The sequence below is a fragment of the Sabethes cyaneus genome, chromosome 2 (assembly GCF_943734655.1).
Source record: "Sabethes cyaneus chromosome 2, idSabCyanKW18_F2, whole genome shotgun sequence".
Classification (NCBI taxonomy): Eukaryota; Metazoa; Arthropoda; class Insecta; order Diptera; family Culicidae; genus Sabethes; species Sabethes cyaneus.
This window is the reverse complement of record NC_071354.1, coordinates 34,828,956-34,855,517: the sequence shown is the minus strand read 5'-3', so window position 1 is coordinate 34,855,517 and position 26,562 is coordinate 34,828,956. Positions and strand designations below refer to the sequence as shown.

Below are 26,562 nucleotides of genomic sequence, written 5' to 3'. Positions count from 1 at the left end.
TCGATTCTGCATTCCGATCGGGTCCGTTCCGATCAGAAACGTCCCGATCCGATGAGAAGTAGTATAGAGGTGTGGAACAACGTACCGTTTGTTTTTGTTAGCAGCGCAAATAATGTAAACAGCAAGGGTGACGTCAATCTCGCCCTATCCAGCTTTTTACGAGCCATAATGGCGGACGTGCTCGTAATATTTAAACAGCATTTTTGACATTTCCCTAATCCAGCTTTTTACGAGCCATAATGGCGCATGTGTTCGTAATATTTGAACAGCATTTTTGACATTTCCCTAATACATCGCACGTTTTCTTTCCGTACATTCCTTTAGTTCTACCGTGAACGCGCGGAAATAAAACATGCGATGTGTTAGGGAAATGTCAAAAATACTGTTCAAATATTACGAACACGTCCGCCATTATGGCTCGTAAAAAGCTGCGTAGTCACTCTAGTTTTACCTTAGTAGCCTTTTTACCGTGAGCGCGCGGAAAGAAAACTGGCTACATCTCAAGGTAAAATATCCAGCTTTTTACGAGCCATAATGGCGGAAGTGTCCGTATAGTATTTGAAAGGCATTTTTGACATTTCCCTAATACCGTGGACCCCCGTTCGTTTGACCGTTTTTAATCTGAACACTTTTTAATTTGAACCCCGCTGGTTTGCATGACGTGCAAATTAAAAATGGTTCAAATGTCATTCTCTACATAACATCATTTGCTTATGCAGACAATGCACCTAAACACAGTTTGTTTGTACTGATCCAGCGTGTTTAATCTGTTTCACATTCCGTTTTCCCAACGTTTATGATAGAAATCCGATCGGAGAATAAATATTCACCGCTTGCAACTGCCAACTGAATCAAACTACCAACACAATAACAAAGAGCAGGGCGGCCTGTGCATACAAGTTTCAGCATATTTAGGGTTGCCAGTTGTTCAAATTAAAAATGAACCCCGTTAGTTTGCATGAGGAATCGTTCAAACGACGGGGGTTCACTGTGCATCGCACGTTTTCTTTCCGCGCGTCCACGGTAAAACTACAGACGGTAGATAATCTACAGACGCGCAAAGAGCGTGGCATAAAACACCAATCGAACCGTCAAATCGAGACACCAAATGAGCAAAGTAAACAAACTTGTGTTTCGTATAGGCAGGGAAGACTAAGTTTTGTAATCTACCTGAAATATTAAAACTTTAACTATTGATTTACTAACAACATATGGATTAGTTACACTCGATATATCATATAATGCTTTGAAAAATTCAATTGGCTTGTTCAATTTGCAAAATATGCGTCGTAATTCGCGAAATTCCATGGAACATACCTCGCGATTCACGCAACTTACTGCTGATTATAGGGAGATTGATCCAATTCTGACTGGTTGCCAAAACTGTTTAAATAAAATAAACAAAAAAAAGTGTTGCCGAATTGGTAATTTTTCTCTTTGCGCGTCTGTAGATTATCTACCGTCTGTAGGTAAAACCACAAACTATCCAGCTTTTTACGAGTCATAATGGTGGACGTGTTCGTAATATTTGAACGGCATTTTTCGACATTTCCCTAATACATCGCACGTTTTCTTTCCGCACATTCCTTTAGTTTTACCGTGAACGCGCTTTTTCACAGTTTGTTTTTTACGCGACTATTTTGACGCAAATTCCGGAATTTACGCGGTTTTTACGCGAATTTCAGAATTTACGCGGTTTTTTACGTGGATTTCGAAATTTACGCCGTTTTTTACGCGATTTTCGGACTTTACGCGGATGTGCTCAAAACGTCTATTTTTTCGCGTAGTGTTGAAATCCACAAAGTTTTTTTTACGCGAATTTTATTATTTACGTGGTTTTTTTACACGAATTTCGAAATTTACGCGGTTTTTTACAGTTGAATCAATATATATAGAATGCCAGTGTCGCTGCAGTGCTCGTGGTAAACATCACACATTTGAAAATTACGTATTTACACTGTATGCGCATATGTGTGAGTGATCGATTCGAAACGGGAATCTGATTGTCAAACTAAAAAGGCAACCCAATAAAAAATCCTTCTGCTTTTCCGTAAATCACGTAGGATAAATCACCCGCTTTGGTCGTTTTGGGGTATTTCGTCGGGAGGAAAATTTTCTATTGGGCAATTTGACAATGTAGTTCCCGTATCCAAGACACGAACCAGCAACATGTTTGCCACCAAAATATCCATGAAACACTTGAGTGTATTCCAATGCAAATTTTCTTAACCAATATTGCTGATTGCAAGGAAGATTGTCTAATCAATAAGTGCGGAATCGCTTATGAAAGTGCTATTTTGGTTAATTCGTTTCGGTGTCTTCAGCGCACTTATTGCTTGGGCGGAGTCAGTCCCGGCGTAGTGGTTAGCATTCACGCCTCTCACGCCGAGGACCCGGGTTCAAATCCCAACCCCGCAGAAGTCACGAATGACCCAAAGCTGGTTAAAGGGACTATAATCTAAAACAAACAAACAAACAAAACTTATTGCTTGAAATGTAACGAAAAAGTGTGCCAAAAATACCGAAACGATTTAATGCAAGATCGCATTTTTATGAGCGATTCCGCAATTTGGATGGTACATCAGCACAATCAGCAATAATAACATCAGCAACCGTTTCATGCGATATTAATCCATTCAAGTGCATTTGCATCACCGTGATAAGCGAAAGCAAAGAGACGCGAAGAGAATGTCTCATTTGCACATAGGCTCTTTTCACATGTTGCGCCTTGCGCGAGTATTGTCCGTTAGGACCTTTCGGTGGTGTATTGTTGAAGTACCGTTATTCCATGATAACAACGAAAACAAACCATACCCGGTAGAGGAAAAGAGACGGACAGTAGTCGTATAGTAGTAGAACGCGGCCTTTCACCTTCTCTTCGAAGAGTTTTTCTTTTTCCAGCTGTTCCAGTATTACAAAATCTGTCAAAGTGGATTCATTTGGAGTTTCAGACATGATCAAATTCTTGGTGAGTAGAAAGTTTCGATTTATTTTTAAGTTTTCAATGTATTTTTTATGAAATTTATCCGCGAATTTGTGTATTTGGCTAGTTACGTAACGCAATGTGACAAGAGCATTGTTTTTAGCTATTTTTAGACAAAAACTGTGTCGTCAAGTAAATTTTTTGTTAGTTTACAAACGTTTTTCTCTATATTTTAGTTAACATTTGGTGCCGGGGTGTACACCGGGATATATATCACGCAAAATTTTGAGGTAGGCTAGTATATTTTAAAAACGGGCAAATGAGAAAACAAAAAACGACTTTGTTGATATACGACGTAGGTATTATAAACCTGACTTGCGAAAAAAATATTCTGCTCTAAACTGTTCGATCTAATTTTAATGCTATTTTTGTTTTTATACCATTTTAAATGATTAGAAGCAAGAGCTTAGTAGAAATATAGTTGTGAATTCCAGTTTTATCAACGAATACGTTTTTGGATCTCATTTGTGCCCAAATGAATAAATAGGTATGTTAAGAATGTAATTTTTAGCAGGTCCCACGGGTGGATGAGCCAGCCAAACTGTGGGAAAAAACCTCTGAAACGGTGAAGGACTTCCTGGATCAACATAAGAAACCTTAAACGTAGAAGTTGGAAGAGGCTAAATACTAGATATGTATCGTGTGCTGTGTTCTGCAGGCTAGTTCTAGCTACTGCAATGTTTGCGGGATGTTCTTTTGATTTACCTCAATAAATACAACAGATTTTATTTTGATTTAAAGCCATTATTTGCTACACTGTCGTTAATGATGAAATATAAATTTTCTTAAAAACATTATTTTTCCACTAGAAAAGTGCCATACCACCTCCTGAATATTCAAGTCTAGCTTGGGGTTCCACGAAGGCTAACCAATCGGATGCGTGCGTCGGCAGCAATCCCATACTGTGGCACTTGTAAAGCGCTAGCCCGATGTTGACCAGATTACCCAAAAAGTAGACAAACTTTTGCCCGGTTGCTTGAACTCCCTCAATTACCTTGAACGTAGCTCCGGTCGACAGCACGGCTTTGATTGGTCGAATAAACATCATAACCACCATCATGATTGGAAAAATGCTGATGGAGTTTCCGGACATGTACATTATGAGCAGATTCATCGGAAACTGTTTAATTGGTCCCAAAGCAATGTCCCAACTCTTTTTCAGGATCAGATGACTCTGATCGTTGTCCCGGGCCACTTCACTGTGCACTTGTCCCGCAGACGGATTGAATCCTGGGGGTGAAGCGATATCCGAGCTGCTGCGGGATCTGTTCGAGCTAGAAGGGAAAAGTTTTGTTAGCTAGAGCGATTAGCAAACGAAAAACACTTTACCTGTTGGTAAAATCCAGCTGCCATTTAAACTTTTTGCTTGCAATTTTTGTTGTCATTGTTTAAAGCTTATCACAAGCTAATATCTGATAAATTTTAATATTTTTCAACCACCACGATACAAATCTTAGCTCTAGAAAGAATTTAATTAGACATTAGACTGTGGACTGTCAAGTGTGTCAAGTCGAGTTTGACATTTACAGATTGAGGTGGTACAACGTCAACGTCAAATGACAGCACTCCTCTCATTGGGGGATTTTGTCAGGGGGCTGATATGACGTCACATTTTAATTGCTCACATCAAAAAGGCGGCAAACGCAAAGCGGTTTTACCAGGGGGCTGATATGACGTCACATTTTAATTGCTCACATCAAAAAGGCGGCAAACGCAAAGCGGTTTTACGAAACGAATTTAACTAACCATTTTCACAGTTTCATGAATTTCGCATCAATTGCTTGCCTGGCATTGGCTATGTGATGCTAAAACCTTGGCTAAAATCAAACTAAAACTAACAAAATTTAACAATTTACACATCCGACTCGGTTGTCAGCTTGAGCCCATGTATGAAGCTGTCAGCTTGGGCCCGCTCTATGTTGGCTACGTTTTTTTGTACAGGTTGGTATTGGAAGTGTCATTCCCGTGGGTTTTACGAAACGAATTTAACTAACCATTTTCACAGTTTCATGAATTTCGCATCAATTGCTTGCCTGGCATTGGCTATGTGATGCTAAAACCTTGGCTAAAATCAAACTAAAACTAACAAAATTTAACAATTTACACATCCGACTCGGTTGTCAGCTTGAGCCCATGTATGAAGCTGTCAGCTTGGGCCCGCTCTATGTTGGCTACGTTTTTTTGTACAGGTTGGTATTGGAAGTGTCATTCCCGTGGATTTTGTCGATTTTGTTTACAAATTTTCTCACCCTCTCTCTCTCCCATTTTACAAATTCTCTCTTCCAGCAGCAACTCATTCACAAAAAGCGTGAACCCTTGCTGAACCATGTCATTCGCGATTCGCGTGCTTGCTTGCTGTGCAGACTGATTCCGCGTGCTGTGAGGTTTGTTGTTGCGTCTTGCGTATAAGCGTTGTCCGTTGTCCCTGGGCGCAGTTGATGAATGTGAATTTTCGTGAATCCCGTGAGCTGGAGAGAAGTTTCAATCTTGAGGGCGAATATGTGCTCAGCTTTGTGTTTTTGAAGTGAATACTCAATGCAAATTGTGATTAGTGATTGTTTTTCTTTCAATAGTAACGGAAATTATTCAGCTTACAATAGCACTCGCAATTAGTTGCTAGAAATCTATGTACATTCTAGACCTTGTCCGCCTATTATTGTTGGCATCATAAGAAACCGCGTTGTGTAGTTGAGCGTTAACCGCTGCTAGACGCCAACAAAACATACTGTTTTCTAGTGCTACTGCTAAGAAAAATTGCAAGACAATCACCGTCACCAGATAAAGTGATTGAGAGAAAAATATCGATCGCTTCCTGCTCAAATGTTACGCCGTGCCCTCCCCTGACAGGCAAAAGAAGTGTTATAATTGTGTCGAGATAAATCAATATCAGCAGTAGTACGAAAAATGTCAACGATGGTTGAATCATCTCCAGTTGCTATGGTCACAATATCTCGCAGTTCTTTGTCCACCAAAAGTGCGGAATTGGATAGTGGCATGATTAGCGATAGTCGTTTCGGTGCCGTTGACCCGTCTCGTTCGCCCTCTGTCGGAGAGACGTTTGTTTCCGCTGGAACCGACGGTCCAGTGTCATCTTCGGATTCCGATTCCGACGATGATTCGAGTGAAGGTGAAGGAAACCAGCAGCGGCGCGGTGAAGGGTCTTCGTTGAACAACACTAATCACAACTCGGTCACCGCATTCGACCACGTATCATCGTTACCGCTGGAGGATGGCACTGTCGGTGGCATTCGGCCGCTATCACCGGGCGAGGGACCATCCGGATCGACGTCCATGTCGCTATCGATGGGATCTATGGGTACGTAACCGTGACCACCATTGGCTGTGTTTCTGTGTTTAGCAAACAATAGCAGCACGTTTTATAAACAAGGCTTGATAAAGAGCTGATAATAGATAGAGGAAAATGGGGAGAACTTGTTTATTTCTTTGCTGGATGAACATCATGTTATCACCTATTTGAGAGAAGTTTGAAATCAATGATTATTGAATTATTCTTCAGAAACGGTTTTTGCGTGGGGTTACGATATTTATAATATATTGTGATACAAATGAGTGTGCGAGTTTTTGGCACGATTTCTTAAAATAACCCGTTTCTTTATTTTTTTAATAAAAGAATTTTGCCGTAGAACTACGTCTTATACCTTTTCTTTTTTTTTCACGCATTTGGATTCAACCAGCGTCACGAAAGAATGAAAGATTTTGAACGGTAATAGCTCTGCCAATTATGAATGGATTTTCATGATTTAGATACCGATCGACTCATAAAAGATGCAGCAATTATGTGATTTCTATTGTCTAACATTCTTTTTCGAACACTAATTGGTAAAAATTACCGAATAGTTTCAAGGTCAAATTATTCCATACATTTTCTTTGTGATCGCCTTGCTCCACAGGCAGGGACGACAGTTAACTACACCATCTGTTTACTGTGATTTCGTTTACTTTATGTTTAGAAAAAAAAGCAACAAAACCCACTCGTCCCAATAGGTCAAAGACTCTTTACGACGTTTAGACTTATACCAATTTGATATCTGTGCTTGGGAAGTATGCCAGAAAGAGTGATAAAGCCCTCTCGTCCTAACAAGATTTCTTAGGACTGCGACAAACCTAATCCAGTTTGATATCCTGAAAGTAAACAGTTTTATTAAAGCATGGAACCACCCCTTTCTTTCTAGCTAGTTTATTTTTAAACATTGAATCTAGTCCAAATTGATGTCCTGAAGGTGAAACGTCACAGAAAAGTGAGCAGCAATTCTTTTGCCAGATTGTATCCACATCCGCAACTACGAAGCTGCTAATATTTGTTTGGTTTTTGCGTGAGAAAAAAGTGAAGGAAGTATTTTTGCTTTTGTTTTCACGCAAGTTTTGACAATGGGTTTTCGTGTAAGTGCGAACAGGATTAAAAATCTCTTTAGCTTTCGCGAATAGGTACTGCAAGAATTTTTTCGGAACTGTTGTCTTACAAGGAAACACGGCTGAAGGGATATTTGTGCATGTGAATTGCACAATTGGGTATGAAATGGGGAAGGCAAACGAGAAAGCGACCAACATAGCTTTTGCCAGCCTCCTTTGCTCCTACCTAGCGCCTCCACGTGGCCATACCCGGTAATACTCTATTGAGTAGCTAAGCTAGGAGATGCGATACCGCGTGGTTCCCAGATGCAGACGGCTGAGCCACACGGCCTTGGTAGCACGTAAGTATAATATGTTATTTTAATTATTTGTTTCGTTTTAGCTCAAGCACCTCCTATTGTACAATTAAGACTAACCGTAACAAGCTTAAATAATGCACATGGATATCGTAACGAAAAATCAAACTAATTATTGGATATTAGATGATGGAAACTGACGCAATGTTTTTTTTTCATTCGAAGGATTGATGGTGAGATTGCTCTATTTTTCCCATATATGCTTCGTTTCATTTTATTTTTAATATTTTATTCATATCGTATATACTGGGTACAAGAACACCTATGAAGATTGCGTGAGTTTTTGCGCATCCTCTTAAAGTAGCTGGTCAACTAACGTACCCATTTCTACAATCGTAAGAACATGGCCAGGTGTATGATGTACTTACGGGTACATCATATCAGTCACCCATGATGTGTACGGTTGTCTATGCTATGCTATGTGAAGTAACGCAGCAATTTTCAAAGGAAGGAAAATCAGCGATTCTTTTATCCGAGAATAGTTTTGAATGTTTCAATTGCTGCTTTGCGTCAGTTAGTTGCCTGCAATTCTTTACTATTCAATAGTCAAGCATTAATTTCTTTCGAAAATGATGGAGAAGTCAAGGCAGAAGGGATCAGTAATGGTGCTAATGTTTGTTTGACCGTCAACTCAGTATAAGGCAGTAAGGAACAAAACATTTTGCAAACAACTTCTGAAAAATTATCGACATGCAAAAATTTGGATTTCTCAACCTGTAGCACAGTCACGCCATTTTAACATAACAATTTTTTGATATCATCAAAATACATATATATGTGAATAGTGTTTGATATTAACGAAAGAATTTTGTTAATAGCTGGGTGCATGAGGGAGATTCGGTTCGTTTATTGAGTGTTCGTTGGTTGGGCCATGCTCCAACTTAAATGTCAAAATTCTATTGAACTTTTGAGTTTAAAAATTTTAAACAACCGTCAGTCAGCCCAATTAGCGAATCAGCTGAAGTGCAGTCGTGACACAATTAACGGATTCAGCACTGGTAAAAATATTTGGTTTTGGCATCACAAATTACACAAAATACATACCAATAATACGATACAATTATTTAGCACTATTATTTACTTAACCGCTATTTTACGCCACACATATGTCATTATGGTGTGAAAGACAAGTCAAAGTTTCTCCGCAAAAACCCGCCTAACGTAGTTCTACGCCAGCTACGCGGTTGTGTCTGGAATACAACCTTTCTAATTTTTTTTCAAACACCACAAAATAAATGGTTATAATCCTATCCAGCTTTTTACAAGCCATAATGGCGGACGTGTTCGTAATATCTGAACAGCATTTTTGACATTTCCCTAATACATCGCAAGTTTTCTTTCCGTACATTCCTTTAGTTTTACTGTGAACGCGCGGAAACAAGACGTGCGATGTATTAGTGAAATGTCAAAGATGCCGTTCAAATATTACGAACACGTCCGCCATTATGGCTCGTAAAAAGCTTGATAGGAAAACGTTCTATGCTTGCATAGGTATAAAATTCTGTGCATCTTTTAGTACAGCTCCACTTTTTCCAAGTGGAAACAATAGTTGACTTTCGTATATCAAACTGATGGCACCATAAACTGATGTTGCAATGTCCAAAAAAAATCCCCTAATTGGTAGAAAAATGGTGAAATATTACTACCTGCATGATTATTGAGAAGGTTGGATGGATGTTATCTATAAATTTCAAGATATTAGGTAACATCAAGCTTCCAAATATTATTCCAAAATACGAAAATGTGCTCGGCTATTTTGGGTTTGAAATGGTAAAATTCATCTCCTGTAGTTCTTTCTTAGCTTTTGTTACTTCTGCAACAAGCTCCTTAAATTGGATTCCAAAATTCCCTTTTGTTTGTCCGGTATAGACCTTATCCCAGTGATTACTTAAAATTTTGTAGACTACTGCTTTGCTTAAGTTACCAATAGGATCTTTTATTGATCTTAATCGTGTTTGGAGCTGGTTATTTTCAGATTCACCTTTTTCTGTTGTAGGAATTAGGGTCGTTAGAGTAAGTAATAGTGAGTAATAGTTTCATTTTTTTTTCAAAGCGGCTGGGAAGGTTTCCTTCTAATAACCATTCAACCTGGCGATCTCGAAAATATGTTTTAAGTCTCTTTTCTTTCCTTACTCAGAAGTGTGGAAGAGTTTCCACGCGGTGAATCATGTGGTGAAAAGAAGCATTTTGTTTTGAAATGAGTTGTTGGACGTGATAGGTTTCATCAGTTTAGTATTAGTGAGTTTCCTATAAATTTCAAAATCAAAATTTGTGAAATTTCTTATAACAACAACCTCTTTGCAATCGTTGGCAATCGTTGACAGATTTTACAACTAAATAGATTTTTAGATCGTCGCATCCGCATCCGGAACCCAGCAAAATGGCAATGTCGTTAAAGTACAAGGGGAAAAGGCCGCAAACTACTGCCTTGTGGGATACCAGAAGTGTTACTGAATGCACGTTAATCTGTGGAAGCCATCCTGACAAGTAAAATATGGTTTGTAAGATATGAGCTCAACTATAAAGTCAGTCTATCTGATATACGCAGTTTAGAAAGCTTTTGCAAAATCTACTGTGTCAAACACGGCCTTAATATGGTGTCACAGCATCGATTTGCGCTCTGGATTCTATTTGAGAGATACAGGTACTTGTAGATATTTTAGTATTTCTATATTAGAAGTTATACTTAAATTGAAAAATCATAAAAAAAATCAAGAATATCGAACTCAATTGACAGAATTTCAAACCTATATTTTTAGTGAGTTCGACTAAAGACTGCATTTCGGTTTGTCAAATCGAGTACAGTAATATCTCGGTATAAAGCAACTTTACTTTTATTTTCGTTACGCTACATCGAAGTTACGTTACATATATGGAAGCGAAAACGAAATTTATTTATATTCCTTGGGCTTGGTGGATCAGCGTTCTTTGGGTGACGGATGGGAGATGGGTAGGCTTGTGTCGGATGACGTTTGACCGACAATTGCTACCGTATATAGGGTTTATTTCTAATTCCCGTCGTAGTAAGGAAAGCCACTCTAATTTTCATCATTTCTTAGGTGAATTTAATGAATACTACAAAAGCTCTGCTACTGATTTGACTCAAACACACTTACCTTCCGATCCGTGTCCTTTGAATTCACTAAAAAGCGATTAATAAAGCATTTGATTGAAATTACGCAACTGACTTCTGTCCATCAAAATTTTTCATCGTCCAAACTAAAAATCACGATAATGTTCACGAAGCTAGCGCGCATGTTTTTGTGTAGGACCGCATGACAAAAGTTATTTTGCAAAATTTCTGTAGGTTATGCAAGTTTTCCCGGCTGCAGAATAACAACAATGCGTTGCGTGAGTAATTTTCATTTTATGAATGACGGAAATTGAAACGATTAGTTGACATTTTCTTCTTCGTCGCACGAAAAAATGTTGGAAATTTGGCTGCTAGGAATTCTTTAATGAAAAAAAAAAGCATTTAAATAGATCTCAGCTCACTTTGATTGATCGCGTATGAGAGGCAACAAACTAAAATATTAGGGAATAACTAATTTTGCAATGTGTGTCATAAAAATCGCTGATATTTTTCATAATTTGTGTTGGATAGGGCGGGAATATGCAATTACGATGAAGCAGCAACATACCCTACTATATTGAAAACTATATTGGAAACGAATTCATTTTAGTTCTACTATAGTTTACCATCGTGTCGTATACGCGTATTTCAGCTGCGCCTTTTAACTTTGTTCAGCGTGTGACGAGTTTCTGTGATACACTGAAGAAGACTTAAAGTCGTAGCTGAAATACGCGTATACGTGACGATAGTAAATTATAATAGAACTAACAGGAATTCGTTTCCAATTTGTTCTCGTTTATTACTTTCATATACTGCCTCACTGTTGACTACTTTCCCTTAATAGTAATGGGAAAGTATTAAACGCAATTATAAGAAAGGAAAATCTTTGTAACCACATCAGGTGCGTTGCCATAGAACATAAACGTTTAGCTAGCACTAACAACAATTCCCTCTCATTATTGGAGTAATATGCCACGATGTACATAAAAAAACCTTGCCCGAGAGAATAGATTCATTATCGAACATTACAATGCACTTCACTGACTCGCTTCAGACACTATTTAGTAATTCATATAGCCTGTCTGTTTTGGTTTTGCATTCGCATCGTAGCCCATACGTTGAGATCCATTGAAATCGAACTCATTCATTTATTATCGATCGTCGATACTCGACAGATTAAATTTAAATTCACACATCCTTTTGTTTGCTCTAATGTCTCTCCAGTGAGTGCCATTGTTGGACGAAACAAAATATTTTCAACAGCCTGCGAAATATATTAAATCGCCATTATCGTTAAATAACTGTTAAATGATAATTAAAGTTCTAGTGGCCATTTCCGTTGGAATCCCCAGCGTTTAGTCATGCTTAATGGGCACAACAAAAAGCTTGGCATTTTGTTAATGTTTACGCTCGTTCGACGGTACCTTTAAATTAAATCCGACGCTTGATTCCAGTGGCTTAATCCATATTTATTTGTACAACCTTTTATCTGTCGATTGGCAACGACAGCTAATCCAAGTGTGAATCAAATAATTTAGACTCAGATACTGAACGCGCTAACAAACGTGGGCGATGGTGAATTATTGTTTCAAACATTGAAATATTCAATAAATGTCATTCAACTGCCGTTTTGAGCCGTAATCAATCACGAAGTTATTCATACTAGCAACGCATTTGTTTCTAGTCGTTTCTATTATTTACATCTATCAATCTGCGTAATAGAATGAAAATTGCACGGCTCTTTGAGCGAGGGAAAGTCGGTACCGAAAGCGCGTGAAGCGCGCAGAGACGCTATTGATAGCGTGGGTCAGGGCTGTAAATGCCTCCGATAGAAGACAGCCCATATCTTATCGGCCAACGCTAGGTAAAGCTTTCCGCTGATATAAGTTGTACAATTAGCTTAAGTTTATGATAATGAGCGAATAATGAAGCCGGATTGCTTCCCAAGGGCTTTCGGAGAGAATTAAGCGAAGAAAACTGTGATAGCTATCACATCTGATGCCCTCATAAGGTGCTGTTCTGATAAGATTACGTAAGCTTCGATAAATCTTTTTTACTCAACCTTTCTGTTCAGATCAACAGCTAAGCGATACGCGTTAGTACTCTCAGGTTAGTTCCACCAGGTTACTGCCAACGAAAAAATATTTAAAATATTCAACAAACGTTCGCAACTGTATACAACTGGAATTGACAATTATTTTCGAACCTTATTAACATGAGCTGACGCAAACATTAATTGCTGATGACCAGATAGGGACAGGTTAAGAACACCAAGAACCCCTTCCTGTGTAAAAGTTGGCAAGCTTCAAACCGCACTCTACGGGTTTCATCCGGTATACGTAGGTACTAAGTGATCATACCGGTCCCTGTACGATCAGACTGATTATACCGCTGGTGACGACCTGCCGCTAGCAAGCAACTGTTCACCGCGACAAAGTGCAAGCGAGACTACTTTTGGTCACGTGAGAATGTAGCAATTGAAAATGTCAAATTGCTGACTACGTCGACTATAGCTAGTCAAGTTACCTTGCGAAATGATGCGTTAATTTATTACCAGCTGGCACTTTATGATGCTATATGTACATAACATAACTACCAACCGTACTGTTGTGACGTTCTTGCGACCCACTTCCGAATTTCTGATGTTTAGAAAAACATGTTGCGTTTTGCTGAATGGAACAAATTAATAACACTTTCATATACCTATTGAGTGTTCTGTAATCGTTTCAACTACGACAGATGTATTGGAAAGCAGCTGGGAGTAAAATGATTTTGTTAAACACAAAGTATCAAATTTACAGTTTATTGATTTTTGAATATGTCAGCTAAATAATATGGGGCTGATTCGATTGAACCGTATTTGGTCGGTCCACGGAAAGCTTGAAGCAAAGACAACAATGTAATTACATGGAAAAATTCCCTGCACGATCAAGAAACTGCATCGCTGTATCGTCATTATATAACATAAACCAGTCTTACTTCCAGATATTCATTTGACTAATTACCTTTAGCCATGTAGTTCACCCTAGTACCCAGTGCAACACCGGTGGGCGGGTATAAAAAACGAAAACAAACCTCCTTCAAAGACACTTGTGAATGGAGTGTGTAATGTACATGTCAGTCATATCGTCACGGTGCTTATTGTCGACATGAATCGGATTCATACATCAGCCTCTACATCATACGGAAAATTGTGGGTCTGAGTTTAACCTGCTGAATGAACTACTAGCTATCAGCAGACTTTGTCTGCCTAGTTGGGGATATCATACCACCAATGGATGTGGAATGTTGGGTCTTATCTACAAAATGACAAAGTGATTGTTGCAATCCGATTTCTGATTGTATATATCAAGTAACAAATTTAATTTTAAGGTGCATTTGGAAATGTTTTCAGCATTTGCTCCTTAAAACCGAGCCTAAACTTTTACTTTTACAAAACTGTGTTAAACGGCCATGAAACTTTTATGAAACTCAAGAATATTTTCAAAGGCCCTCTTGAACCTTGTAAGCAGGGCCGGCGCTAGCCAATTTATCTTCTTCTTCTTCAGCAGCATAGAGCCGGGGTGGCTCGTGCTGTTTCAAGCACTCGTCTCCATTCAACTCCGGCCACTCGTCGCCAATTTCCTAGTCGTCTCAGAAGTTGCAAATCGCTCTCGACCTGGTCGAGCCATCATGCACTTTGGGCCCCCCTGTTCCTGGTGCCGGTGGGGTTGTTGAAGAGGACTATTTTCGTCGCACAGTCGTCCGGCATACTTACGACATGTCCGGCCCACCGTAGCCTGCTAACTTTCGCTAGATGTACGATGGGAATCTCCCCAAGCAGTGCCTGTAGCTCGTGATTCATACGCCTCCGCCACTCTCCGCTTTCAGTTTGTACTCCGCCAAATATCGTCCGCAGCACTTTCCGCTCAAACACGGCAAGGGCGCGTATGTCCTTCGTAAGCAGCGTCACGGCTTCAAGTCCATAAAGAACTACCGGTCTAATAATGGTTTTGTACATTGTTAGCTTCGTGCGGCGGCGTATGCTTCCTGATCGTAGCGTTTTACGAAGGGCAAAGTAGGCCCGTTTTCCCGCTTGGATGCGCCGCTGGATCTCCTTACTAGTGTTGTTGTCCGCGGTCACCAGCGATCCCAAATACACGAACTCTTCTACCACTTCTAGTTCGTCGCCGTTAACGGTTACCGTCCGCGGGAGGCGCACATTTGTTTCCTTTGAGCCTCTTCCTTTCATGTATTTGGTCTTCGACGCATTTATTTTTAGCCCAATTTAGACTCCGCTTTCAGTCTGGCGTAGATTGCCTCCGCCGTCGCAAAGTTCCTGGCAATGATATCGAAGTCATCTGCAAAGCCTGGCTAGTCTTGGTAAAAATCGTGCCTCTCGTTTCGATGCCCGCTCGTCGGATCACCCCCTCAAGAGCGATGTTGAACAGCATGCAGAATAGACCGTCACCTTGTCTCAACCCTCGTCGCGTCTCGAAGGGACTCGAGAGTGTCCCAGAGATGCGTACGAAACACATCATTTCTGCAAGATCTGTCGGATAGTAAAAATTTGGTAAAAATAGTAAAAATATGATGATATGATGTGATAGTAAAAATTAGCCAATTTATCGCTCAACGCAAATTCTCAAAATGGCGCCCCCAGAACAAACGAAAAACGCCGGACGTTGCTGTGTGCCGACATTCTACTACCTACACACTCGTAAACGCACAGTCTCGTAGCGTCTTTCTGCATAACCACTTACGTGGCAAACAACTCATGAGCAGCCAGCTGCCCGTGAGAGCTAGCGGCACACTGGGATACAGATTTTGCATTACTTTTTGTTTTCTTCTTTATCTCACGCCCTCGATTCTACACGCACGTGATCGGAATCAGTTGCTCAGGCTGTGTGTGAGAGCGACGACCTTGGCTGTGGCACACTCGCAAAAGTCGTTGCAGTGCATGAATAAACAAGAGCGGGAGTCTGAAAGGAATGCTTATGACGGTGTGTCCATTAGAACTAGTACGCGTGGGTGAGAAAATTAGCCCACACAAGTGCGTAACACTGGTCACAGTCAACCGTCATTTCTTTTGAATAATTGTCGGTTTCTTGAAACCCATTATTAGAATGATAAACCTTCAAAAACGGAAAAGTTTATATTTCCTGTTACTTCAGAAACTTCGTCCTCATACCTTGCTACTTCATCGAAGATGAATCTGCTGATTGCGGATTCTGAAGAGATTAGAAAATCTCTCCCGAAAATTTAATGTCACTTTCCCACCACGTTTATCTCAGTGTTTTGATTGTTATGTTTTGTTGCGAATAGATTATCGTCAGGACGAGCTGGAGTGCAAACGGAAAGCGAAGAATGGCGTTGGCGTATGAACCATACACTGCAGGCACTACTTGGAATGATTCTCAAAGTACACTTGTCGAAAGTTGGGAGAGTACAATGAGTCGATCACGTCGCAAGAATACTGGATGAGTGAACCTGTTCTCTTTTAGACCTTCATCGGCCTTAAGGGCCTCATACACGTACGCATATGTTAGGCTGGAAACAAATAAAATAGTGGCGGGTCATTCAGGTTGAGCGACAAGCCCAACGTCTTCTTTTGCCTGCTTGGTTTGTGGCGCTCATACACAGGCGAGAGTGTTGACCGAACATGAATTCACCAAAATTTTCGGCCAACATGTTCGCGTATGAGAGCCTTTAGAAAAAGAAAAACCCAACTTACTAGATTGCTCGACCAGGTCGAAGCCGATTTGCTTGTGTCGAGATGCTCAACGAATTGGCGACAAATAACCCAGGACCCAATACAGCGAAGAGTAACTCTAATTACACCACTTGCCATCCTGGTTTTATGCTGCTAAAGGAGAGGAAAGAAAGTTTTATATTTACCACTTATTTATTTAATGCTACAGTTTTTTAATGTAGGCGAAATGGTGCCTCCTCGAAGTGGCGCTCCAAGCAGCTGCTTGTGTTATAGAAACTCGTCTCTTATAGAACACTTGCAAAACATTATTTCACATAAATTTTTCCTAAACTTTCTTGAACCAGTTTTTGACGTAGGGCTACGTCTTACGGCAAGGTTTGAGATAGGGTGTCATTCCGAAAAATCAACAATAGAAAATAATGAAGCATTGTCCAACTGGCAATCCTCGCTTCGTGATTGGTTTGCTTCCCATATGTTCCCATATAGATAATAATTTATTTACAGTCGTTGTTAGTATCTTTGCTAATAAAGGTTAAGTGATACTCCGGACCCTCGGGGATGAACTAATGGCATTTAGACCAGAAGCCAGGCTGCAATTGGCCAAGGATATAGCGCCTTATTTTACTTCTAAAAATAGATTATACTACCAAAAATATTAGTTTAAATAATATAATATAATAATTAGTTTAAATAATATAATATAAATAATATAAGGTACACCGGGGCAAGTGGGACCTAAAAAATGCATAGTTAGTGTTTATTCCACTGTGTTATCTATACCTATGATTATTTCAAAATTCTTCGTATCACTTCGAAGGATTAATTACGAAAGAGGCCTATCAATTTACATGAAATGAATCTGGAGGAGAATTTTCAAAATTATGGCGACCTATATTCAAATTTGATTAAAAAGCATAAAATAATAGTAAATTGTGTAAGTTAATATACAGCAATGTTAAAGCATTGCAAGAAGCAATCAAAAACAATATTTGTACGAAGGGTTCATTCAAAAATAGCGTAACAAAATCAGATCACAACGGGCGACTTTATAATTTATATAAAACACAGATCGTGAGCCATTACGCTGTAAAGCATTATTGTAATGAAATGTAGTTGAATATGTCGTTGTATCCAATTCTTGCGAGACGTAATTTAGGATTAACCATTGTTTTATAGCTCGAAAAGCTCGTTCTGTTTGTTTAACCATGCCCAATTCGGTAGAGCTACTCATAAGAGATAGTTACGTTTAGTATTGGGCATCGAAACAAAAATAATCGATGTTTTTGAATCGATGTCAGTAGTCTCAAAAACATCGGCACATCGATTAAATCGAGTGTGAGACATCGATGTTAATTGAATCGATGTTCGATGTTGGCAAATGAAGGAAACGGAACGGCCGATGCTCCTAATTATTCAGCATTATTCCGACTTTTTTGCGTATTTACTGATATGCTGACAAACCCTTATTTTTTGGCTGATATTGAAAAAAAATCCTGATTTTTTCTGACTTTAACTAAATGAATATATATTGTTGTAAAAAATAAAACAAAGTGACGGCATGGTGTTGTACCTTCTCGCCATTCTCATTAATAGTCCGGTCTGTCGGTTCGCACATATGCGAAGTTCCGATAGAATTTAGCAAAATATTCATACTTCTACAAAAAAGCAGGATTTTAGCACAAAAAAACTATAGAAACAGCAACGCACAAAAAAACTATAGAAACAACAACTGCGTGAATTGCGCCATTCTGAGTTGTCCTGATTTCAACGGATTAATTTTATCGGGACATCGATTTGAATCGAAAAACTAACATCGATGTGACCGATTTTCCTGTAAGCTCACATCGAATCGAAACATCGGAAAATCGATGCTGGAACATCGATGTTTCGATTTATCGATGTGACATCGCCCATTACTAGTTACGTTATAATAACCACAACACTTTATTGTTTTAATTCCAGTTGCAGATTTGTTTTATTATATCAAATTTGACTTTCCAAATTCAATTAACATCGTTTAGGTGTAACCAAAATGTAACCAAACTGTTTGTTCCCTCACAAGCTGTGCATATGGGCTTCTTTCTTGGGGCCCCTTGGTTTAGTCCTTTTTGGTTTTATTTTAAAGCTTTACAACTAGTTTTCGGGTGTAATTTGTTAATACACTGATTATGTTTACCTACTGTCAGAAAAACATGTACTTTGTCGTAAAGTCTGTGGCCAAAATATCATTTATAGAAAGGTGCGTCCAAATTGAAAATAACGCTTAAATTGAAAGTCCAATTTTGATGTTTGGAATGCCTGTTATAAATAATCTATAATTTTAATATATGCGTTTGAGTTGTATCTTTCATTTCTAGAAAAGTTTGGTTGGAGAAAATGAGGTTGAAGAGAGTTATGAGCTCCGTTCCCACTTACCCCGTATTCCCACTTGCCCCGAGGTATCTTAACACTTGAAAATAAACTCGTGTGGTTTAAAGGTTACCTAAACCTACAGTTGTAAGGTTAGGAACTGAAAACCACACGACCCGCATCTCCTTGCTTGGTTACTCAATTATACAAATTGTACTATTACCAGGTATGGCCACGTGGAGGTGCTTGGTAGAAACTTGGGATGGTTAGAGCTATGTTGGGCGCTTTTTCCTAGATTCCTTCCTCATTTCATACCCCTTGAATGGGATAGCGACGTTAATCAACAATCCTGAAAAATCTACGCGGATTTACGTCTTTTAAAAATAGCTTCCTCCATTCTTCCTAATAGCTATAAAATTAAGGTTTTGGAAACTTTATTATTGCTTCTTTTAATGCATGGATCAGAACTATTATTAAATGCTTCTATCAAATTAATTTGGAGAATGCGCGTCGCTCTAAACAGTTGTGTGCGCTGGGTGTTGGGATTGTCGAGATATTCACTTGTTACACATCTTCAACATAAACTGCCCATTCTCAGATTTTTTTAATTACGGTATGTTGCTGCTTCGTCGTAATTGCCTATTCCCATCCTATCCAACACAAATTATTAAAATTATCAGCGATATTTATGACACACAATCCAAAATTAGTTATTCCCTAATATTTTAGTTTGTTGACTATCATACACGATCAATCAAAGTGAGCTGAGATTTAATTAAATGCCATTTTTCATTAGCAGAATTCATAGCAGACAAATTTTCTACGTTTTTTCGTATGACGAAGAAGAAAATGTCGACTAATCGTTTCAATTTCCGTCATTCATAAAATGAAAATGACTCACGTAACGCATTGTCGTTATCCTGCAGCCGGGAAAGCTTGCATGACCTGCAGAAATTTTGCAGAATAACATTTGTCATGCCGTCCTACACAAATACATGCGCGCTAGCTTCGTAAACATTATTGTGATTTTCAGTTCGGACGACGAAAAATTTTGATGAACGGATTTTAAAACGGTACGACGAATTTAAGATCAGTCAGTTGCGAATTTGAATAAAATGCTTTAATAATCGCTTTTTAGTGAGTTCAAAGGGCACGAATCGGAAAGTAAGTATTATTACGTACGTATTATTAGTAAGTACGTATTTGTTTGACGGTGTTTAAAGTAGTTAACACATCGGGACCAAGTTACTTATCACAAAAGATTCAACCTTTTCGTAGTAATCGAGCACGAAATTTTATTATAGTTACATTAAATACGTCTCATTGTTTAATTGCTTGATTTTCCCTCATATAAGCATCCTTCATATTCGATTTGACAGACCACACCAACCTTTCCCAAGCATCACCGTAAACGTTTCGGAAAGTTCTTAGCCAATCTGCTTTCGTAAAATGCGTTCCGCCGCTTGAAAGTTGGTGTCACTGTTACTAATGATTTTGCTGGGCAATTCTCGACGCAACCCAAGAAATGCAGAAATCGGAATTTACGCAGTTTTTTTACGCGAAACGTACCCTTGTGTATAGGGGTCATTCAGTTCTCGACTGAGGCGTTCGATGAAGCCTAACGGTGAATTTGCCTTTGTGACTATCTTTGCAAGATGGCGAACGAAGGTGAACTCACTATCTATTTTTACTCATTTTTACCTTTGTTATACTATATAACAAAGGTTTAGGAATTGGTCGAAAAACACGAAGTCGATCTGAGGCCCGGAGGGCCGTGTCACATATACCAATCGATCAGGTTCGACGAATGAGCAATGTCTGTGTGTGTGTGTGTGTGTGTATGTGTGTATGTGTGTGCGCTTCAATTTTCAATCGCCTATTTCTCGGAGATGGCTGAACCGATTCGTCTGCTATAACTTTTATCTGAAAGGTATTTTTACCTAGTATATCACTATTAAATGGTTTCGTGGTCTGACTTTTAGTTTAAAAGTTATAAGCAAAAATGTGAAAATTACGTGACACGGTTTTCTCCGGGACCACATAACCGATTTCATCGATCTTAGTACCAAATGAAAGCTCTCACTATTGCTAAACTTCACGCCAATTTTTATTGAAAACAAACAAGTGGTTTAAAAGTTATGCTTAAAAAACCAGTTTTGACAAGGTTCAAATGATCGCCTGTTTCTCAGAGATGGCCAAACCGATTTACGTGCTATTAGTTTCATTTGGCAGGTAATATAGCCGGATAGATCACTATTGAATGGTTTTTTGATTGGATCTTTAATTTGAAAGTTATGAGTAATTCAATACACCACACCAAAATTAACAATAATTTATAATGATTTTAACCAAGATAATTAACCTAATTTCAATTATTTTAATATCAAACGAGAGGTTTTCACACTACGAATATATATGCAAAATTTCATAACAATTGGTTTTACCGGTCAAAAGATATTAACCCTCGAACACTCGCGCCAACTTTTATAACACAGTTACTCGCGCGCACAATAGCCCAAAACCAAAGAAAACGAGCGCACTAGAGTTTTGACTAGGAAAACTTGGTTTTAAGTTTATCGAACCTTTGGAAGAGTTTCTTAAAATTGAAAGCAATATCGTCTGGTAGAATTTGAATTTTGATTAATCCCCCTAAAAGTGAAATAAAAAAAATATTTTCCTTCAGTTTCAATATAACACATTGATGTGTTCTGCAGTTTTAGAGCATATTATTATAAGAAATTTTGCTGAAGACAGTAACCTTCTATCTCTTCAACGAAGAGATCTTATTTATTGTATATGAGTTTGAAAAATCAGTTTTTCTATTTTAGCTCTTTTTGTAATTGTTGTATGACTTTTTCAGGTATTACAAAGTTGTATAAATAATAAAAATACACAACTTTGCTGAATATAGTATACCTCTATGTTTGCTTGTTTACGAACTGTAGAACTTTGATTATAAAAAATACCCTTATTTTGACCCCGAATTACTCGACTACCAACAGATGGATACATTTTAAACATTTTACATTTGCTGGTAGTTTTGCTGCACACAGACACCATTTTTCCATATGAAGAAACGAAAGAAAATTCCAGTTGGGGCCAATTACGGTACACCTCACATGCTACTTGCTTCGTTTCTGTGATGTCGGATTTTGCTAATCTATTTTGCTAACAATTTAAAGTAATAATGCATTGAATAATTCTGACATTTTGCTCATAACAAGTTTATTGAAGAATATACGTTAGTATATACGTAACATACGATTTGTAACTATATAACAATATGGCATTCAAAAACCTACATATGGTGTACAAAATACAACAACGTGAGTAACCGAAGGTTCATAAAAATTGATGAAATTTATTCAAGAAAACTTTATTGTTGTGAATCAAATAGAATGGCGTTACAGGAAATTATGCATGGTTCAATAATCTATTAACTAGACCTTTACTACGCAATGTATACGTTAAAGAATAATATTTCATCTTACAACTTACTTTTACTTGCACTTACCCTCATTAGTAACAACTTACTCAGCAATTTCATGAGAAAAGAAACTATCAAAATTTATAAGTGCTTCTGTGCTTCTATCTGGTTCAAATTTTGTAAACTTATTCAATTTCCAAAAATTTCATGTAAACCAAACGTGTCGATTTCTATCTCAAATTGCAAGTAAGACTGTATAACAAAGGTTCCTTTCACCACTGGGTGGATTAAATCAGGTTTTTAACAGTAGTTTTTACAATTTACGGAGGGTATTCACGTAGAGCTTGCTATATTGCGTATGAGTGTATAAGCTGCCGCTACTCGCATAACAGTTCCATCTCCATAGAAACTGGGACTGTAATGCGAATAGCGGCAGTATATAAACGGAATACACCGTTTAAGCAGCATAGCAAGCGCTACGTGAATACCCCTGTTTTGTTTTAGGATGTACGATACCACGCTGCGCTGCGCTATATTCTCTTTGAGAGCAAACCGTTCACAAAAACTGATGATCTGCTGCAAGTAATTCGAAACTATTAAGACGTGAACATTAGGAAAAAGTTTCGAAAGCTCATTTATTACGATCATCATTACGAAAAGCTAAGGTAGAAGATGGTTCCCCTGAGGTACATCAAACCAAACATGGAAACAATACTGACTTGCTTTTATCGATCTTGGCATATTCACACATTACGATCGGTTCCTATCCACTGCAGATTCACTTCGTCTATTCCGTATTTTTCGTAGCACAGCTGTAATCGCATCTATATTAATTACATCAAAAGTCTTCGACAAATCTTTGTAGATTGTATCCACTTGCCAACCATCCATCATCGATTGCGCCGTTCTCGAGACAAATTCTGCCAATTTTGGATAACTATTTAAACCTAAAGAATATTTTGGCTGAGAAATCCAATAATGTTCAGTACTATGTACCTCCACTAAGGTTGCACTTACTTTGGTTTATTTTGTACGGATGTTCTCCTAACTTGATGAAAGACTACGTCTGACAAGCAATCTCTTTGAAATTATGCTTGGCCGAGAACGGGCACTTAAAAAAGTAAAATCGAATCAAATTGTGCATGCCAACCCTGCTTTAAGGTGAAATTAGTCGTCATCGATTCTGCCAATTTCAAAAGCAGTTTTTTTGTTTGAAACAAAAAATTCTGTTCATGAAAATATATTCGATGTGTTCAGATTGGCAAGAAGAATGCAGTATTTACATTTTTACAAACAGAATCCCGCTTTTGGGCCCAAGAACTGCTTCCACAATTCGGCTTTCCGACGAAAAGTTAATGACTGCTAGTTTCCCGTTAAAGAATAAATTGTTTTGTCGTTGTTGGCAAGCAGACGCATTGGCAAATTTGTAGTGATTTGTGTGACCGTTATAAAGGAACTATCTTTAAACTAGAAATCATGCTCACTTTATCCTGTTATTTCTTCAAATCTATTGCAAAAAATCGAAATCAAACTGTTGAAAAAGGTAGGTATAAAGTTATTTGTAGCTTTTGCTCACTTCAGTGTGTCGCAGTCGAAAGCCAAAATAGTCAATCCAAACAGATCGGCTCCTCCATCGCGGCAGGTTTACTTATTCTGTTATCACAGCCCAAAATAAGTGTGTACAAGTGTGCAAATTAGCGCTTCTCCCAAACAATCCTTTTGTTTACAAAGAGTCCAGTAGAAGTCAATTGTGCGAGCTGTCGGATTATTTTCGATGAACTTGAAGCGATCGAACAGAAATGTTCAAACTATCGATTGTAAGAATAACTATTGGAAGCTAAACTGTGTTTGAAGGTTGAATGTGTTCAATAGAAAACCTTGCTTTGTGAGTAGTTAGACATTATAACACAATTGTGTTCTGTTGTGTTTTCTTTTGCAGGAGACGAGCTTGCCGATAGAAGCCCAAGCCAACCGCTTATAGTGGTAACACTAATCCCGGAGAAGAAAAGCATCTTTCTGAAGTATTCAGAGTATGAGGTAAACCAGACGTTCGCTATCTTCTAGTATAATTAGTTGGTTTCATTGTTCAGTTGAAGGTTTTTAATTGCGAAACCGCATTTATTTTTGTTCCATATTCATTCTAGATAAAGGCAAGGGCCTACGATACGGTGGTGCGCAGACGTTACAAGGACTTTTTAACGCTGTTCAATTACCTGGTCGAGAAATACCCCTATCGGTGAGTTCAGTAAAACCAGTTTGCTAATTCTGCGGTTAGTTAGTTAGTTCGTTGATGGAAACGCTAAGGTTGAATGGCTTGAAATGTTAAGCGCTTCACATTCGACGACGCATCGCAGCCGTTAGTCCGTTGAGGTTCTGATGCATTTGAGTCGATTTGCACGATTCCAAATACACACATTATTTTAGCAATTACTGTCCATTAAGCCATATTCATTTGAAATCGCTTTTTTAAACATCCAATCGATTCCTAAAATATTGGGTATAAAATTATACTCTTTGATTCACAATCAATTACTCAACCCTACTACCATGCAGTACGCATTCATCGTGAGAACGTCGTTCATCGTGCACTTTTTTCTGCCAAGGTAGTCTTCTCCAAAAATGCATATCATGTAATAAGTATATAATATAATCTTGGAGCTTAACAATTTCAAATCAAAATCAGAGAATTTTTCACAAAGATTTTTGTGTCAAAATAATCAAATAGTATTTTTTCCCACTGACTCGAAACTTGCGCCTGTATCTCAAGAGCACGTTGGATGGTAACGATGCGGTTAATCGCTTTATTCTAGTCAGGCAATGTAGTCATTGCACAAGCACAATGCGCATGGTATTTCGTACGACACGTATCTATTTGCAGTCATACGGCGATTGTTTCGGCTAAGTACTTGTTAACGAACGTTACCATATCGAAGCGGTGGGTGAATTCACGATTCTGTTCAGGTACTGCAACACACTTGGAATTGAATTTCGTTTGCTGATTGCATCCCGGGGATTGATTTACGTTTACATACTCTGTATGGCAGTTGCATAATGAGAAAAAATAGTGATATTTTCACACTCGGAAGGATGAGTTTAAAACTGATTTTTAAATTCTTTATGTTTTTTCGTTTTCAATGAGAATTCTTTAGAATACAAAAGCTATTCTAAACAACATTTTTCCATTTGAGCTGATATGACGTTTATATTCCGTTCCGACAATTTCTGAATGCAGCAGTTTTATCAATTGACAGATAGAAAACAATTTCTCCGAACAGGTTTACCAATCTTCCGACTCGACTAACACGACTAATCTGTGGCAGTAAATTTCGAGCATTTCGAGATGTCCCGTAATCAATGGAGGCAAATACCAGTTCATCGACGGTGTTTATTTGACAGGTATTACCCCCTTTGGTGGTAGGTAGCAATAGCAATACTTTGATAACGATTTGAACAGTGTAATATAGTTGCAGTACATGATGTCGTCGGTTATCAGTTTCGCTTTATATGCTGTCGCCGTATTATTTTTGTGGTATTTTTAGAAGCATGGGGAAAACGGTACCATAAAACGGAGAAGTGTTTGCACAATAAATGCTTTTTAATTGATTTGTTTGTAAGTGGTTACAGTGGATTGGATAAGATGATATTTTTTCAAGCATTCGCTTCTGAATGATGCAAAAAAATTACATTAGGTTGCAAATGCAAGTTTAGTTTCTAACTGTTTATCTATTGGGTATAGTATAGATTGTACCACTGTGTTTCGATTTGACTCTCCAGAGGTACTGTAATATCTGTTGAATTTCCGTTCCTAAAAAAAATATATCAAAATATGAAATAAATGTGAAATTTTCTACCACAAAAGATTAAAAATTGATAAACAAAAAAATAAAATATTTAAAATAAATTTCGTGAGGTAGAACCTATTTTTTTTACCTTTCTTTAGAGTTTCCACCGTCGTGAATTCTGTGAAAATATTTTTCCAGGTAGTATTTTTCCTGTATAGTGCACTGTTAGGAATGTTGTACGAATATATAGGAATATCAATAGAAATAAGATTAGAATGTTTTAAAAAAAAATAACGCATCACGAATCGATCTAGCATGCTGGCAATGAGAGTTTCGGAATATACGCTCCTGAGCTGGTGGTGTTCTATAACACTTATTTTAATAGGTCCCACTTGTCCCGGGTGCTCTAAAACGTCGCCTCCATTTCGAACTGTATATTTGAAGCAAATTGTCCAGTTTTCATTTTTTTACCTTTGTTATACAATATAACACAGGTTTAGGAATTGGTCGAAGAACACGAAGTCGATCT

The 26,562-nt window shown here is 38.2% G+C and overlaps 2 protein-coding genes and 1 long non-coding RNA gene across 4 annotated transcripts in view; 2 read left to right on the top strand and 1 right to left on the bottom strand.

The window, feature by feature from the left end:
- Positions 1-2,930: 2,930 nt before the first annotated feature.
- On the top strand, positions 2,931-3,604 carry LOC128736921 (uncharacterized). Its single transcript, XR_008412015.1, has 3 exons — positions 2,931-2,968; positions 3,160-3,213; positions 3,495-3,604. It is a non-coding gene; the product is annotated as an uncharacterized LOC128736921 (long non-coding RNA).
- Positions 3,605-3,717: 113 nt separating this feature from the next.
- LOC128736920 (ER membrane protein complex subunit 4) lies at positions 3,718-4,464 on the bottom strand. The gene is made up of 2 exons (XM_053831432.1): positions 4,313-4,464; positions 3,718-4,257 (listed from the first exon to the last, which is right to left on the bottom strand). Exons 1-2 carry the CDS (start codon positions 4,366-4,368, stop codon positions 3,789-3,791), a joined length of 525 nt encoding a protein of 174 aa, XP_053687407.1. The 5' UTR covers positions 4,369-4,464; the 3' UTR covers positions 3,718-3,788.
- Positions 4,465-5,338: 874 nt separating this feature from the next.
- The window catches only part of LOC128734449 (sorting nexin-8-like), a 29,453-nt gene continuing 8,229 nt past the window's right edge, over positions 5,339-26,562 (top strand). For both annotated transcript variants that reach the window (XM_053828656.1, XM_053828655.1), the window contains exons 1-3: positions 5,339-6,299; positions 24,191-24,288; positions 24,396-24,487. In XM_053828656.1, coding sequence (XP_053684631.1) covers positions 5,888-6,299; positions 24,191-24,288; positions 24,396-24,487 — 602 coding nt within the window. In that variant the 5' untranslated portion in view covers positions 5,339-5,887. The remainder of the gene's footprint in view (positions 6,300-24,190; positions 24,289-24,395; positions 24,488-26,562) is intronic.

Excerpts from the sequence above, each read along its gene's own strand:
- LOC128736920 (XM_053831432.1), bottom strand. The coding sequence starts at position 4,368 with ATGACAACAAAAATTGCAAGCAAAAAGTTTAAATGGCAGCTGGATTTT. Across the intron at positions 4,258-4,312 it reads CAGCTGGATTTTACCAACAG|CTCGAACAGATCCCGCAGCA; the intron begins GTAAAGTGTTTT and ends TTTCCCTTCTAG.